Genomic DNA, 15,686 nt, shown 5'->3' on the forward strand with positions numbered 1-15,686 from the left:
AATAAATAGATGAGAGAGCTGGAAGGCTAGTTTCAATTTAGATACGATCTGGGAATCATCCATGAAGTGTTGCGTTTCATCGTGATTGCTATATCACGCGCACAAGATAACCTTACGTTCACACTCCCGTGCTGATGATGAAAAGCTATGGAACAATTCCGATAGCGACGGTACACTGCTTCCAAGTCATTAAAATGTATAAGATCATCGTTCGGTGCTGAAATTATCCTACACACATGCGTGAGGCTCTACACACAGTCTTGCTCGTTCGTGCAAGCCCTAAACCGGTACGGGGATGGAGCGGTGTTCGAGCGACGACAGTCTTTCTTCAAACGTGTCAGATTATAAATTCGTATATTTACCAAACATCAATTATGGTTACACTTGTTTGTACACCGGAAACACATGTACTGTGAAAACGGTTGCGCTGCAAAAGCTGGCTCGAGATGTTTGTGATTTTTTAGAACCATTACAGCGTTTCTTGGGCCAATCGTGGAAGCACCAGTGTGATCCACCACTAATTTGCCTTTATCAAATATCAATCAACGGTATTAGCACATGTTACGGCACTTTCAGCATCGGTTAGCGTGCCAGGACATCATAAATCCTTCAAACAAATCACCTGAAATGTTTGCCTAAATTCGAGCACCTTTTGCAGGGTGAACCAAAGCAACACAAGAATGGAGCGAATGATGCAAACGAGATAAGTGCAGCCAAATACACACGCGGGCCCGGACATCACAAGATCTTGTTATCGACAGGTGGATCAACAGATGGGTTTGAGTCAAAACTTCTAAGCTACTTCCCGTCACAAACACGTCGCACCAAAACGTGGGGGTCAGCGATCAAGCAAAGGATGTGCATCCTTACACGGCATTAAACCTCTATGCAGATGCAGCCTGTTGGGCGGCATAAATTATCGAAATTAGTGGATATATTGTGGTAAAAACGCGTCCATTTCTAACAGCTTTAGCATACCTCACAGCTCGCAAATAGCCGCAGGAGTGCAAATTTGCGGTTGTGTTTTTCATTTTTTCCTCCATAAGCTTACAGCTGCAAGCAAGGAACAGAATGGAGATAGTTTGCATAAAACCATACATTTCAAAATTGATCGTAATCTAATAGAATTTTGACGTGATGTAGTTCTAAACCCATATTAGAATTCAATAAAACCAGTAATTTAATTGCTTCTAAGAAAGAGCCTATACCTATTTCTACTGATGATAATTTTAAAGAATATCATAGACAACTAGATTAATACGATTCAATTTACAGGTCACACGCACACTTTGCCTCTTTTTATTGTGCGTCATGGAATCACGATTATTGTTGCTTATTTTTACCACGTTTGACGACACAGTTAGAAGTTCACGTGACAAACGCTCACGATATTGAGCAAGGTTTTATATTGCCCCTCGTGAATAGAAAATAAGTAATCGGTCGGCTTCAATTCAATGTTTCTTTCACTTTCATTTTTTAGCAAAAGTTTTTACTTCTGAACCCAATTAAACTCCCATCACGTGATACCAATGTGGCGGACCTCGAATTAATTCAAACGAAATGTTCGTCATTTGTTACTTCCCAGGTGTGCGAATCAAATATGATGTTTAAATAAAATTTCATTAGGTAATCTAGAATCACGGAATTAAGCAAAATTAGAATGTCATGCTAACGCACAACCAGTAGTGTTTCTTTTTTGGTGCAGCAATTTACACAGAGTGTCGCCGCTGGATGGTTCAACCTTTTTCGAGTACGGACCAAAACCGAATACGATTGTCTGAAGACGGTCAGCGTCACCAGCAATAACAACAATAATGACGGCAATTATGGGACGCGATAAAAATCACTTCCAGGGCACATATAAAATGTTAAATAGCTTCGCTTTGCGTGCTATCCTGCGCGATCGTACACGGCAACTGGGTTGGCTGGCTGCTTACGAACAAACAGAAGAAGAAAAAAAAACAGTTTCTGTCGCAAGCAAACGACGCTACAACAGCCCACAGTCGATGCTTCTTCTAGGGGTTCGTTCTTGGCGCGAGGCAAATGAGAAAGGGTAAATAAATGCCACCAGAATACATACACAAAGCGTGACCATGTGAATCCGCCGGCCTGCAAGCACGCATAAGCGAGTGGATTTGGGGGGATGAGAGGGGGGGGGGCTTTGTTTTGGGAAGAGGATAAACAAAAACACGCGCGCAAAAAGGAAAACCAATCCTCCGGACGGGGTGCAAAATATTTATGCTCTCTCGCACCGGTCCGGCCGACGACGGTGGCTCGTGGGCTGTGCTGCACAAGTGTACGGTTAACAGATTTCCTTACTCAAAAAAGCTCCCTTTACTTGTGCGAGAAATTGGAACAATTTCGGTTAAATACTTCTAAGGGACAAGTTTATGGTCGGTGCCGGAGTATGCTGCTCGACGCCGTATGATTTATGTCTGGCGTAGCTCGGCTCTAAGAAACGCTTTTGCTCCATTCCCTCCACGGCGCCAGGAGAGCCTGATGGAGTCAGGGGAGGGGGCTGCAAAAAACAGGCATGGCTCCATTATGCTGCGCGAGCGCCGATCTGCTCGTGGTTACAATGCGCGCGACTCTTTCCGGGAGGGAGCAACGTTATTCATCTCTGACCGTTGATCCACGATTATCCAACATTAACAGCCCCCGAATCCGAGCGAGCAATCAGCAGGCATCGAGCAGCCACCGGAGCCGCTAACTGGACTGCGGTTGGCTGCATTGGTTTGTGCTTCAGCTTTTCCCACCGGGCAAACTGCCGAAAGCTTCTGGCGACATCAGGAATGTGTGCGCCTTTTGCATTGTCGACTGTCTCATCCGATTTTTACGATTCACATCAAGGGCCACAACGGCAGCACGCTGGAGCGGACGGAGGAGCGATGGCGGAAGCAGTGTGTGCAGTTGGGTAGGAGTGCAAGTAGGCAAAGGGGGTAGCAAAATTTTGCAATTGAAATTGAAGTTACACGATGCGATGGCGCCAGCGTGCGACAGTAGTGGCGGTAGCTAGCACCATTCGGAGACGGGACAGCCGTTTACCGGACCGTTCTTGGCCCGGGGACCATGGTAGAGGCGGCCGGTGCTTCGCGGAGAACGACCGACGGACTACCCAATATACGTGTACCAATGAGAAAATAAATGAAAATAAAATCTTACCACACAGCGGCAAAGCTACCCGCCAACGACGTTGGTGGCAGACTCTTGGTGTATTTGCAGTGAAAGATCAACTTAACGATTCGCAAAATTTTCAGGGATATATTGAACTTTAGCAGAAATAACATTGTAGATTTGAGAAGTGCGTTAAACTCATTTTACTGTTTTGAAATCGTCCTGATCTGTTATATAAAATATTTTAATGATCTTATGACATCGAGTACAGACAGAATACTCGGGCGTTTTACGATACTAGCCAGCTGTTTTATATGGTGTTGCAGACTGTAAGACTGAAATCATGTCAACACTTCATACAAAACCACGCGCAAAACAAGATTCAGATTTGTAGCCTAGATTATTTCAACCTGGAAAATATGTAAACAAACGCCGATTCGTCGCAGGGTCGATCAGTTCATAAAGGATTGATTATTTTTGTAAATATTTCGTCAAGAAAGGTGAACAATTGTTTGGATTGATATGTTAAAACTTATATAACTACTATATCCCATTAAAATGGGAGATCCCATTAAAGATTTTAAAGTACATCTTTGTTTGTACACAAATCCTGATATACAATATGGCGGAAGGTTGTTGACTAGAAAAATAAAAGGGCTTTATAACAGATAAAGGAGGGGGAGTCTTGCACCATACTAGTTTTTTTATGAGGAGTTTGACAGTTGGCGGCTCAAATCATGCCAATACGTCATACAAAAGCATATGTTAAGCTAGGTCGTTAGTCTCAGGTTATCAATCTAAATTACTTGAGTCTCGAAAAAATATTTAAAAAAAATAATATTAAAATCTGCTGCTAAAACAAACGTTGATTTGTCGCATGCTCGATCAGTTTAGTAAAAGTATTTTAAGAGCTTTATAATTAATTTTACACAGAAAACAACCAAGTTGTAGTCGCAACTGTCAAAAGAGTATGAAAATACAGCCCAGATGATGGAAATTGTTACACTGGCAGGAAAGAGCTCGGAAAGACACCACAATTCAATAAGCTGGCCTAACAATTTTCCATATGTTCTGTCAATTTATTGAAAATCAGTTACGAATTAAATAACATATCAGATGAAAAAATACGAGCTAAGGGAGATGATTTGAATGTCTATGAACGGTGTTTAATGTTTCACGATCAATACATTGTTGTGATAAAAGTATCTTCTAATATGCATTCAATAACTATTGGGCTAATGCTAATAGCCATAAACCCGTTCAATACATCCTACCAGCGTGTAAAATGTGTCTAACAACCAAAAGATGTCTTCATAGGAGAATACGACAAGCGTTTCGAACCAGCCGCGTCGATGGAATTGATATACGGGTTACGAACGCAAAGTGGTGATTTGTACAAAAATTAATATTACAACAAATGATAACATATTGTCGTATGGCGGCAAATCGACGACAGCTCGATGCCTTCGGTACGGCAAAAGAGAAGCACGAGCAGCAACCATGCCGTCAGTTTTGGCGGTGAATAGAAACGTTATTTTTCGTCCAAGACATAATTTATGTTTATTAGCGAAAATCTGTTCGGAGTCGTGTATTGTTGTCTCAATCTCGATGCCGCCGAAGATGGTAGGGTTACGATGCGTTTTTTATGGTTGTGTTGTGGATGCTTCTTTCAGGTTGCACGTGGTGCTGCTTAGAGACTTCCCATCCATGGCTACTTTCCCTAGTACGGGTGGTACCGAAAAGTTGGTGATACGGGTTGCCTCCAAAAAAATAATAATAATAATAATAAAATAAACTGGAGTAGATAAAGAAGCACCAAATACAACGGTTTCATTCCTTGAACAGCCGGCTGGGGGCGCAGGCTGTGCAGGGATCGCGGCGACATCATGTTCGTTTGGAGATGCACTGCGCGAGCATAAAAGATGCTATCAAGATTTGTATTCAAATTGCATCGATGTAGCCAGGTATAGTGACCAGACGAAGCGCGCGGTTCTAGGGTCTTTGATGGTGTTGTCGTTTTCCCATCGAGTTGGTTTGCTATTTCCAGTAGTAGCCGCGGCGGCAGGGAAAGCCATTCTTTAACGCGGCATTTTTTGGCCACTTTGCCGCAACGTGTGTAACACAGTGGTGTTACTTTTTTGTCGTTTTGGTTGGTCGGTTCATGTGTGCCGTCATTGTGCTGCCTTCGCTTTCGCTGTGTGATTCGGAAATCAATTTGTTTGCTGTAAGTTTGGCTCTACATCAACACAATCCCGATATAAGAGCGCACGGGATGTTGTCACTATTCGATTTCGAATACACATGTTTTTGTCATTTGTGTTAAGCTTTTGAGAATCGATCGGCCGATCGTTTCGGGTGTGAAAGAAAGATGTCTTATTCAATGAATATTTTCTCGATGAATCATGACATCCATGCCAAAATGGTTTCGATAAAACAGTTAATGCAATGTAAATGTTAGGCATCCTCGTTACACCTAGCTAAAGGTCAATTGGTAAATTTACGACATCATCTACATACATTATATGCTTGTGATACTTGAGATCTGAATATCATATTATTCAATTCAAAAATCTTGAAAGATTTTCAGAATAAAACCCCCCAAAACTATAACAAGAGCGACGCGATGCCAAAGGATATCGTTAAAGCTTTTTTATAATCATTATGTGTTACAAGTTTATTAAGATTGAATGTTACTGTAGTTTAGTCGCTCAATGCAATTATCAGAGATCTTTATTATAGGGTTCTAACCCTTCGCAGTACATTACAACGAAATGAGAATTAATAATTTGAAAATGCTGCTAAATACCTGATGTAATTATGAGTCTATTGACATCACAAAAAAAAAATATTCCACATGAGATGTTTGGCTGATACAAAACAGAGTCGCCTCTAGTATTAAAACACCGGTTTGGCAAATCGTCATACAGTTTGATAAATGGTAACTAGTTATTAATTTTACAGTAATAATAGCTTTCGTTGGTCTAAATTGATATTAGTACGAAAATCTTTTGTAATTTTTATTATCTGAAACGGAATCATTAACAGTTGCTGAAGGCAGAAGCGGATTTATGCATCTCGGATCCCTAAGCGGGAGATCTAAACAAAATCCCCTAGTTTCCTTAAAAGTCCCCAAATTGCATCAATATCAACAAACATTACACAATTCGCATTTTGAATAATATCTTTTTACAAATACGAAATACATAATCATAATTTGGTTAGGGATAAATTTTATTCTTCTCTTTTAATGGCAGTATTTACATTATTTTAATGTTATCTGCGGGTAATCAGGTATACATATTTTGCATACTTTTCAAAACTGTATTCAAATACTAGCCAGTGTTTGGTGTAAGAAAAATGTTATTTTCTACAAAAGTCCTTCTAAACAAATACGCATTTGGTCGTCTTTCTAAGCTAAGAGTCTTTTATGTGGAAATCAATCAAACAATAGTTTCCCAAGAGCTCCTCCATACTTTCTTTCATGAGAGGTTTTATTGCTAATATGGAAGAGTGCGAAAGTATGTCAAGTTTATTTAGGCCTTCAAAATCTAACTCCAAAGCTCGTAACAACTTTTGGTTGATGTAACTATATCAACACATTCCACACACTTACTTGTTAGAATGTACTATTTTGAGAGAGACTTAGGAGTTTTCCGTTCATATGGGAATTAATGCAAAAATCACTCGCTTATAAAAGCGAACTAACATGTGGATGTTTATCTTGGCGCCCTCTTTAGGTCGGGGCCCCCGCGGCCACTCAGTCCGCTTATAGGAAAATCGCCTCTGGCTGTAGGTCATTTGTGGTCAAACAAACACCTGGTTTGACACTAAAAGTCCGTGCCATAGAACAATAAATATCCTTTCAACCCATTTTATAAACCAATCGTTTATCGTGAGCTCACGATGAGTTCACGTGAGTATGAGTATTTTTTTTTCGAAATACCAGAATACTTATGGAAGCACAATGATATTCGATCCCTCTGTGAATCACACCGCTGCGGGTGTTTTATATTGCCCGTTAGCTTAAAGATCTCCTTTCGCGACTTTTAAAAGTAACGATCGAAATGTCATTGTTTGCCATACTCGCGCAGATGGTGTCGGTGGCTTTTATTTTAAAATTTCGATGCATTTTTTAACAGAGAGAGAGAAAGAGGAAGAAGTAAAAAGAATAACGCAACCGAGGTGTCGAGGGTCCGTTGGTAAAGGTGCTGAATGAGTTGCAACGGCTTGGATGGTCCAAACGTATGCTCGGCAGTGGTGGCTTGCCTGGCCTGCCCGTCCTGGTGACGTATTTGTTATTTATTTATTTTACTTTTCACAGAAGCAGGACACAGTTTTAAATATTCCCGGTCAACATAACTTTTCAACGCGTTTTGTGTAGCAAGTATGCCAAATACGTGTGCGGGGTTCTTTTTTTGTTTTTTTTTTTCGCAGCATATACGGGTATCGCCGGTACACCTCACCCGCTTCAGAGGATTCCGGTTGCGTATCTTCCTTGAGTGTGCAAAGGATGTGGGAAATATTTCTTTTGTGTCTTGTGTGGCTATACGTATTACCTGTCGTCGGTTGGTTCAAGGAGCGCGCGTTTGACTAGCAGGGACACATTTTGCCCGGGTCCCTGAGGTAGGTTATTTATTTGGCTCCATTTGGGGGAGAAAATGAGACGAAAATTGCCACCAAAAATTATGGAGAGTAGCCATTCCGCCGCTGCTAAATGTTCCAGCACCTTCGGTAAAGCGACGGCCGAAAACGGAGCAACAGGGCAGGCGGAGAGAATTGGAATTTCAAGATAATCGATTTTCAAAACCTTTTCGCTAGTGAAGATTGCACACTATGCAAAAGAGTACATTTCTTTCGCGGGAGAAACCATCGGTGCATCGGCGAGCTTTATGTCCCCGCAGTGAATGAAGCTGCATTACGCATTGCACGGCTGTGGTGAACCAAATTCTTGCTCCCTTTGCGAAATAAATGCCCAGCACGGGAGTTAAGAAACGACTTAACAAAGGGAGGAAAAATATAAGGCATTATATTATCATCCGTATCAGTGGCTACCTTATTTTTTAGGAAAAGTGCATAAGACAACGTTTATTTTCTGGTGCGTGGCTCGTGATGCGTTTCGTTTTGCTCTACTCACGTTCCGCTCGCTGGTGCACACTTCTCGCTTTTCTGTACCGGGCAATCTGCGTGAGCGTTTTGCGTAAATGTTGGCGAGTTGTTCTCGAGAAATGAATTGCATGGTGTGCCCAGAGCATGAACTGCCAAGAGGGTGGCGACGGTAGTCCACAGGAAAGCAAAAACGAAATTATGCTCCCGTTTTATCAAAATTTGTATCTACAAGCAATTTATTATCAGTGCTGTAAAAACGGTCACTGTGCAAAACTGCAGTGCGATCCCATAATGCAGAAAAACCTGCCCAGACAGTTTCCAACGGCCAGTGCGAATGCTGTGGCTGGGAAAACAATAAGTTCTTCGCGACAGCTTCGGGTTCCCTGTTCTTGGTGGGACCTGTTGTTTATGTACGCTACTCTTAAAAATACAGAAGATCATGGAAACTGGGAACCTGGTGTCTTTGTTGGAGCTGGTCTCCTCATCACCAACCAATCGACGAATGTTTACCCGCGCAATGATCCAGACAGAGGGGTAGTATTTGATGGGCGAGCGTGGATTGCTTAGCAGAGCTGAACGCTGCGTTTCGCTTTGCTGTGTCCAGCGTAAATATGGTGCTGGCCCAGAAAGCCGCAAAGCCTATGGGTTCTTGGCTCACGATCGTAACGCACCCGCGCGTTCGATCGATAGGCAAAAACAGAATTCCCAAGCTTTATGGGAAAAGTTGCGCGAGCGGATGGCGAATGGAGCAGCAGGCGCTGGTAAACGCAAACCAGATTATTGATAGAGATCGGCGAATCGTAATAGGGATCGTTTTTCTGTCCCGGCACGCAGGCTGCGTTCCCACTGCCGCTGCAGCCGGTGCGCTTCATGTTCGATGATAGTTTTATAGGCATGAAAATGAAATGAAATAAACTAAATACTCACATACTACACACATCGCACCATCGGTCGGGCAGTCCCCAGAAGGTCAAGCCGCCGAGGGCCGAGTGTGCATTTGCAGAACGGTTGCAGGGCACGATGGTGCGCCAGCGGTGCGCGATGTTTCGGTGTTTCGGACGCCCATATCAGCAGCAGTATCGATTTCCAGATTCATCAGATTTATGATCGGTACGAATCGGAAAACACACGTCGTCCACGTCGGGTGAGCCATTCGGGATGTTCCGGGTTGATGAAGGGATGGGCGGAAGGCAACCGGGAAGAGCAACAGCATGGAACGAAGAGAAAGGATAAAATATAAATTTAATAATTTATTCCATCATACATGCAATCGTTTAGACGTTATGCATTTGCGCGGTTTTATGCTGTTTGGCGTGGCGCGTACGTTTCCTGTTTCCTGTTGTTACTATTTTTACGAACGCATGTTCGATTGCAATTGGCACCGAACTGAACAGTTTCGTGGGGAGTCTATCGATTACTATAACCGGTCATGTGCATAGGGCGTTGATAACTATAAGCTATAACAGCATGTTACTGCACGAACATAACAATTTAAGTATGAAACCAACATTTATTTTTAATCTTTGGTAAAATATAGCATGAAAGGAGAGATCTTAATGAACCAAACCAAAATGTCCTTCCTTAAGGTATTTCTGTAATGTATTAAAACTGCTATTTTCGCTTGAGTTCTTCTGGCTGTTGTGTATTAAGAATGCAATATGAGCAAGCACAGCACTATTAAAAGAGAATAATAAAAATAAAGCAAAATAAATTATTTAGTAAATAATTTCAAGCTACATATGGACCCTCGTGCGCAAAACAAACTAAGAGTACATCAACATGTCACAGATAAACAAGCACGGTAGTGGCTTAAAACAGGCGTAATCCGGCTAAGATTGTTACGCCAAATTACAGGAAGAAAGAAGAATTGCTCTAATCTCTTTTGCATTAAAGCGAATAGAAATAGTGTTAAAGATTTTTTCTGCTGTCTATATTTTTTACCAAGTATTTTTTACACTAAATAGTTTATTTTGCTGCTGTTTATGGTTGTATCATGTAAAGGAGATTTTGGTAACAGATTATCATAAAAATTATGACATATTGGGGGTTTTAAATTTTCTTTAGCGTGAATGCTCCAAACCTCTTTTAAAATTCCACCTTATCGAGTTTTCTCTTTTCTATGAGTTTTTCTCTTCCACGTGTCATTTCTAATTTTGTTTAGAAGTATGGATACTGATGACACAGATATGGTATTTTGCACTTAAAATCGAGCATTTGATTAAACGTTGTTATTGAGTTTAAAAGTATTATCTTATTAAATAAAAACATCAGATATGAGATAGTGAGTTGAGTTATTTGAATTAATCGACCTGTTCTAAACCACAAGATCACAACGACAGATTTTGCAGCTTTTGTGAATTGAAGAAAATATCCATTCCCAAGAATTGCTGGCACAAACGCAACTCCCAAAGGTCTTTTTACACGATTCCGTGCTGATCTGCATGCTTCTGGTCTGTCTAGCACGTTCAGTTTTAGGTATGGAACGATCTCCAAAATGTTTAACAACCATTTCGTGGCTTTTCAGAATGTCTCAATTTTGAAATAATTTCGTCTTCATTCCACCCAACAAAGCGCACCACCTCCGAACGGCCAATTCAGATCCTGGGAAGGCTTGGTCGTGCTTTTACGATTCGATCCTTTCCGATCTTGTCCCTGCTGAACACCATGGCTGCTCTCACGACGATTAGCCCGCCAAGATTTAGTTTCCATCTAGATATCGGCCAGGCTACCACGGGCTGGGCATGAGATGACAATGCAAAGGACGCTACTGCCCCTGGCGTCGCCGAAGAGCTCGATTCTTTAATTTGGCATTGTCCGTACCGACGATCTGCTGCAGCTCCTCGAAAGTGCCGGGAGCAGCTCTGCAGTTCGGGAGCCGATTGTCTGTGTGTGGCTTAACCGGAACACTGGCAGGACAGTTTTGCTTTATTTAGACCTCTCCGAGCAGGTTTATATTGAACCGCATGGTGATCGCGGGTGGGACAAACTGTCGCGCCATAGTCTGTGCTCGCCAAGCCGGGGCGATCGGATAATTCGTGCACATTGAACAATCGTTCGATAATTCGCCGATGCGATGCTGCCACCGCAAGAAGCTGTGCCGGCTTCCGATAATCTTGGGCCAATTTATTTGTGACCTTACTCGAAAACAAATAAGGGGCACATTTGATTACAAGTCCAGCGCACAAGTCGTGAGAGTTCGTTGGTTGTGGCGGCGTTTTGCTGAACGACTTATGTCGAATTCGGGCAATTGACTGAGGAAGGTGGAGATTCAGAAAATAAGAAATCACACAGTGGAACCATGATGAAGCGTACGGTGAGGTAGTACAGTTTTAAAGTGATTTTTATGGCGGTAGTGTAAGTGTCATAATCTTTTGCTGCTTTTTAATCTGTTGATTGCTCATTGTCAAAAACTTTTGATTGCTGTTTGGTATAACTCAGTTTTTGAATATATTTAGGGCCCAGGTTTTGAGCCGAATACAAAAACTGGATGCCGTAATTAGTAAACCAAACTGATCGATCCAGTCAAATTTAATACAGAAAAAACTAATGCTATGTTATTAGTAACATGTGCTATGTGTTTCTTAATAATCTTTTGTTGCTGCCGGTTTGCACAACCCTATTTTATCATTATTCTCCAATCTTTATTTGCTCTAGAGAATCATTCGATAGCATTATGTATCAAGCAACATAATACATGAATGAAAATTCTTTCAGCCCCATACAAGGGTCTGACTTTTTGCTCGGTTCCGTCACACTATGTATCAAACTTTGTCTGCTGATGAGATATGTTCCTTCGTTCCAAATCGTGGAGAACCAAACCATCTCTACAGTATTCCCGTCTTGTCAATATATCATACACGGTTATAGAGTGTGCGAGGAACGGTGCAGGCGTGGCGGTGTCATACTGGTGAGTTGGTTGGAGCCTGTATGCAGTGTTAGTTCGCTGGCTCCAATCGTGCCTTTCCCAGTGGAGATTCAGCGTGAAGCATGTCGATTTGGCGTCTCAGATAGGGACAAGTATTCAGTTCGATTTCGGCAATTTGTTTCAATCATAATTCTTTAACGAATGAAAAGAAGAAAAAAACACACACACAACAGAGGTACAAACCACTGAGAAACCAACGATGATCGGACAGATTCTCTATCACTGTCCGGGGGACTCCATCGGTGAGGCGGGAGATTGTCGAGACTTACGCTGTAAGCCAGTTTCACAACAACACCATGCCGTGCTGTGTCCTTTATCTTTACCAATTCTTCTACGTCCCTCCGAAAGCCAGTCCTTGTTTCGCTCACCCTGAAGCACCTCCTCTCCGCGAGCGCATTTGTGAATGAATGAAAATGTTTCCTTTCATTCGTTAGTACCAGAGCGTACGCACTGATAAAAAAGAAGCAGATCAAGCGAGTCAACACAGGTATAGGGGATGATTGAAGATCAGAGGTTGCAGGATGCTGCTCAGACAGGGTGGCGAACGAAGACACAGCGTAGGGGGAAGGAGATGTAGAGCCGCAGGACAAGATAAGCCGGAGGACGCGGAGCACTAAACATGAGGGCTTGCGTTACGGTTGCGAGATCCGGATGGCGTCGAGTGCGAGGAACGCGACTTTCTTCTGCAATAAATTTCAAATTTTGGGTTGGTAGAAAACGGCAGGTGGCGACTAGTAGGTGGCTTGACCCCATGCCACACCACCCGAGGAGGGAATGACATTTTTAACTATATCTCTGCGTCGCGTCCAATACAATGTTCGTTCCTCTGTTGCGTACAGTCGAAAGCTTGAGTTGTGAAGCAAAAACAACGAAAAGCATTCGGAACGAGCGAACGATTGAACGAAGGAGATACGTCCAGGGCGAACAGCATCTACCACGGAGCTGGTGGATCTACGGCTGTGCAGACAGTCATGGTCGTTGTCGTCGTCGTCGTCGTCATCGTAGAAGACATGCCTTAAAGCGAAAAAAGATCGAAAAAGGGGAGCGTTGGAGGAGGAGGGATGGAACATTTCGCGCCAGACGGAAAGATATATTCCTCAACTCTTTTATGATTTCCTAAAACAAAGTCATTTTCTGTATGACCCCCGGGCACCCGTTGTTCCATTGCTTCCGATCCTCGAACCACGACACCTGCACCAATCCACGTGCCACCGTGACGAAGAAATAAAGGTTTGAAAGTGAATTAAAAAAACGCACACACAGAACTGGAGAACTGAGGCACGCATCCGATCGCGCTTAGCGATAGATATCCTACAACAACTGCTTATTCCGGCTGTCACATTTCTCAACGAGCGCACGGGAGGGAGTGAAAAATCAGTCCCGGTGAGCCGCGGGAGATTAATTCACAAACATGTTTTAGGTATTTTTAAATGGCTGAAATCGAAGCGACCGAACGGTGGATACTTCTAATACGATTAATTAGATTGGATTAAAAATTAGGATAATTTATTCGGATTATCCAGCATGTCCGAGTACGGGATGACGGCGAAGGATCAGGTTGGTATGATTTGAATTGGACGTATTGTTGACCGGCCATTTACGGTGAGAGAGACAGATACGGAAGCTGAATCGGATTGGTTACAGCCGAGGCTCACAGTAGGAAGATAAAAATGAAACCATCTATTTCGGTGTTCAGTTCAGATACCTTTGTCTATTTTTCGAGGAAATGCATGAGTTTCGGGAATAAAGGATTATATTTGAATTCAAAACTAAGAGCAAGAGAATTTCAAATCCCAATCGAATAATAATCGTAATGGTGACTGTATCATTAAATGATCATACTATCATCAAACTTATTTAATGGTTTTTGTGAAAGTTTCTGCAAGTGGACTATGATTAAAAAAAGCATATTATTCTAATTGTATTTATACAACATGGTTTGCTAAATAATAAGCTTCACATATTTGAGGGACAGTTTTTTCTTCAGCTGTTGCAGCCAACAATCACTAGTAATTTATCTTACGTTCAACTCTGTTTGTTGTAACCACTAATACCCCTAATTTGGTCCTATTAGCTTAAATTGAGTTTCCTAACGCTCCCATTCTACAAGGCTTGTTAGAAATGGCGAGAAGGTGTAAAGAAGAGGAAAAAATACTTACGCCCTTTTGTCGTAGAATTTACACATTGTTAGCATTGTCATCGGCCCAGTCATCAGGACAGTAAATGGTGCATTCATCCGGGACAGGATCAACAGTGTGTGTTTTGGGGTCGATGTTTTTTCAGCCATCGGTAGCGAAACAGCAACAGCAGCAGCACCAGTAACAGTGTACCACCATTAGAAGACATCGAGGTGGTAAGGATTATTGTTGGCCATTCGGAGAGTATCGGTGAAGGTGAATCGACGAAAAAAGGCACCCCGGTTTAGATGGACACATTTGTCAAAAAAACGATACACCCGGGGGAAATTGTTGGTTGATCGTTCGCATTAGATAGAATGTAAAATTATAGGTTCGGTCAAATCGGGACGATTTTGTGTTGCGGAAGTACATCACATCACCAGATCGTACGATAGTATTTCACAATAGCACGTAGCGTGATAACACACAAATGATGATAGAAAGGGAATAACACAGGGAGCAAAAACACAGACACTCGAAGGTGACGACAGAGTATCAATTTGAACGGTGGTTTTTGTACGTTTGTAGTTTGCGATGGATACGTCTCGTATAATCATCAAACGCCGGTCAGGTCAATAGCCCAAGTGTCCAAAGATGCACCGAGCACATGCAGTGAGTGATCCCCGATCCATTTAAGTCGGTTCAGGACGATTACAGCACACCAGTGACGATGGCAAAGATATTGAAAACAAGGCAATTTATGTTACCGAAAATGAGAGCGCCATCACCACCAACGGTGTTTGCGGCGCCGTGTCGAAAAGTTTGATGTTGCGGATGTAATATTGTGTTGGGGTTGATGGTTTTTTTGTTGTTGTGTGTTTGTGAATGTCGTCCACCGATTAGATGGTGATGATGTGTGCGCCAAGCCGTACGGACGAAGATGGTTGTGGGAAGAATACATGTTCCACGGAAGCCATCGGGAATTTGTCGATGAATTTGTTTTACATGAAACGAGAAGAAAATTATGTAGAAAGAAGAACATGAGCGTTGTTTCGTTAAATGCAGAAAGAACATATGCTCCAATTAGAATGAACTAATACGGACATTTCGTTGAGTTTTGAGTGGAATTAAAACACTGTTTTGTTATTAAGTAATACAGTGACAGTGTTGTTAGTAATACAGATGTTTATGTTGTGCTATTACTTTATCTTTACGAACAATTTTCTAAAATAAATATATAAAAAATCGTTAGCTTACAATGAAGTCATATAGTTTATATGTTATTTATACAGCTCAATAAACGATTTAATTACTGTATCAACTCGCTACTTGAGTAAAGAAGTGTTACAGTCTGAAAAAAATAATTCGCAAATGAGATTTTAATGAGGATATCATATATTGTTTTACACCCTGTCAAAAAGCTT

The 15,686-nt window shown here is 42.0% G+C and overlaps 1 protein-coding gene across 2 annotated transcripts in view; it reads right to left on the reverse strand.

The window, feature by feature from the left end:
- The window catches only part of LOC120908401 (ankyrin repeat domain-containing protein SOWAHC), a 94,722-nt gene that overhangs the window by 25,995 nt on the left and 53,041 nt on the right, over positions 1–15,686 (reverse strand). For both annotated transcript variants that reach the window (XM_040319355.1, XM_040319356.1), the window contains exons 6-7: positions 14,305–14,307; positions 9,148–9,150 (exon numbers count right to left, since the gene is read on the reverse strand). In XM_040319355.1, coding sequence (XP_040175289.1) covers positions 9,148–9,150; positions 14,305–14,307 — 6 coding nt within the window. The remainder of the gene's footprint in view (positions 1–9,147; positions 9,151–14,304; positions 14,308–15,686) is intronic.

Source organism: Anopheles arabiensis, chromosome 2 (genome assembly GCF_016920715.1).
Source record: "Anopheles arabiensis isolate DONGOLA chromosome 2, AaraD3, whole genome shotgun sequence".
NCBI classification, from domain to species: domain Eukaryota; kingdom Metazoa; phylum Arthropoda; class Insecta; order Diptera; family Culicidae; genus Anopheles; species Anopheles arabiensis.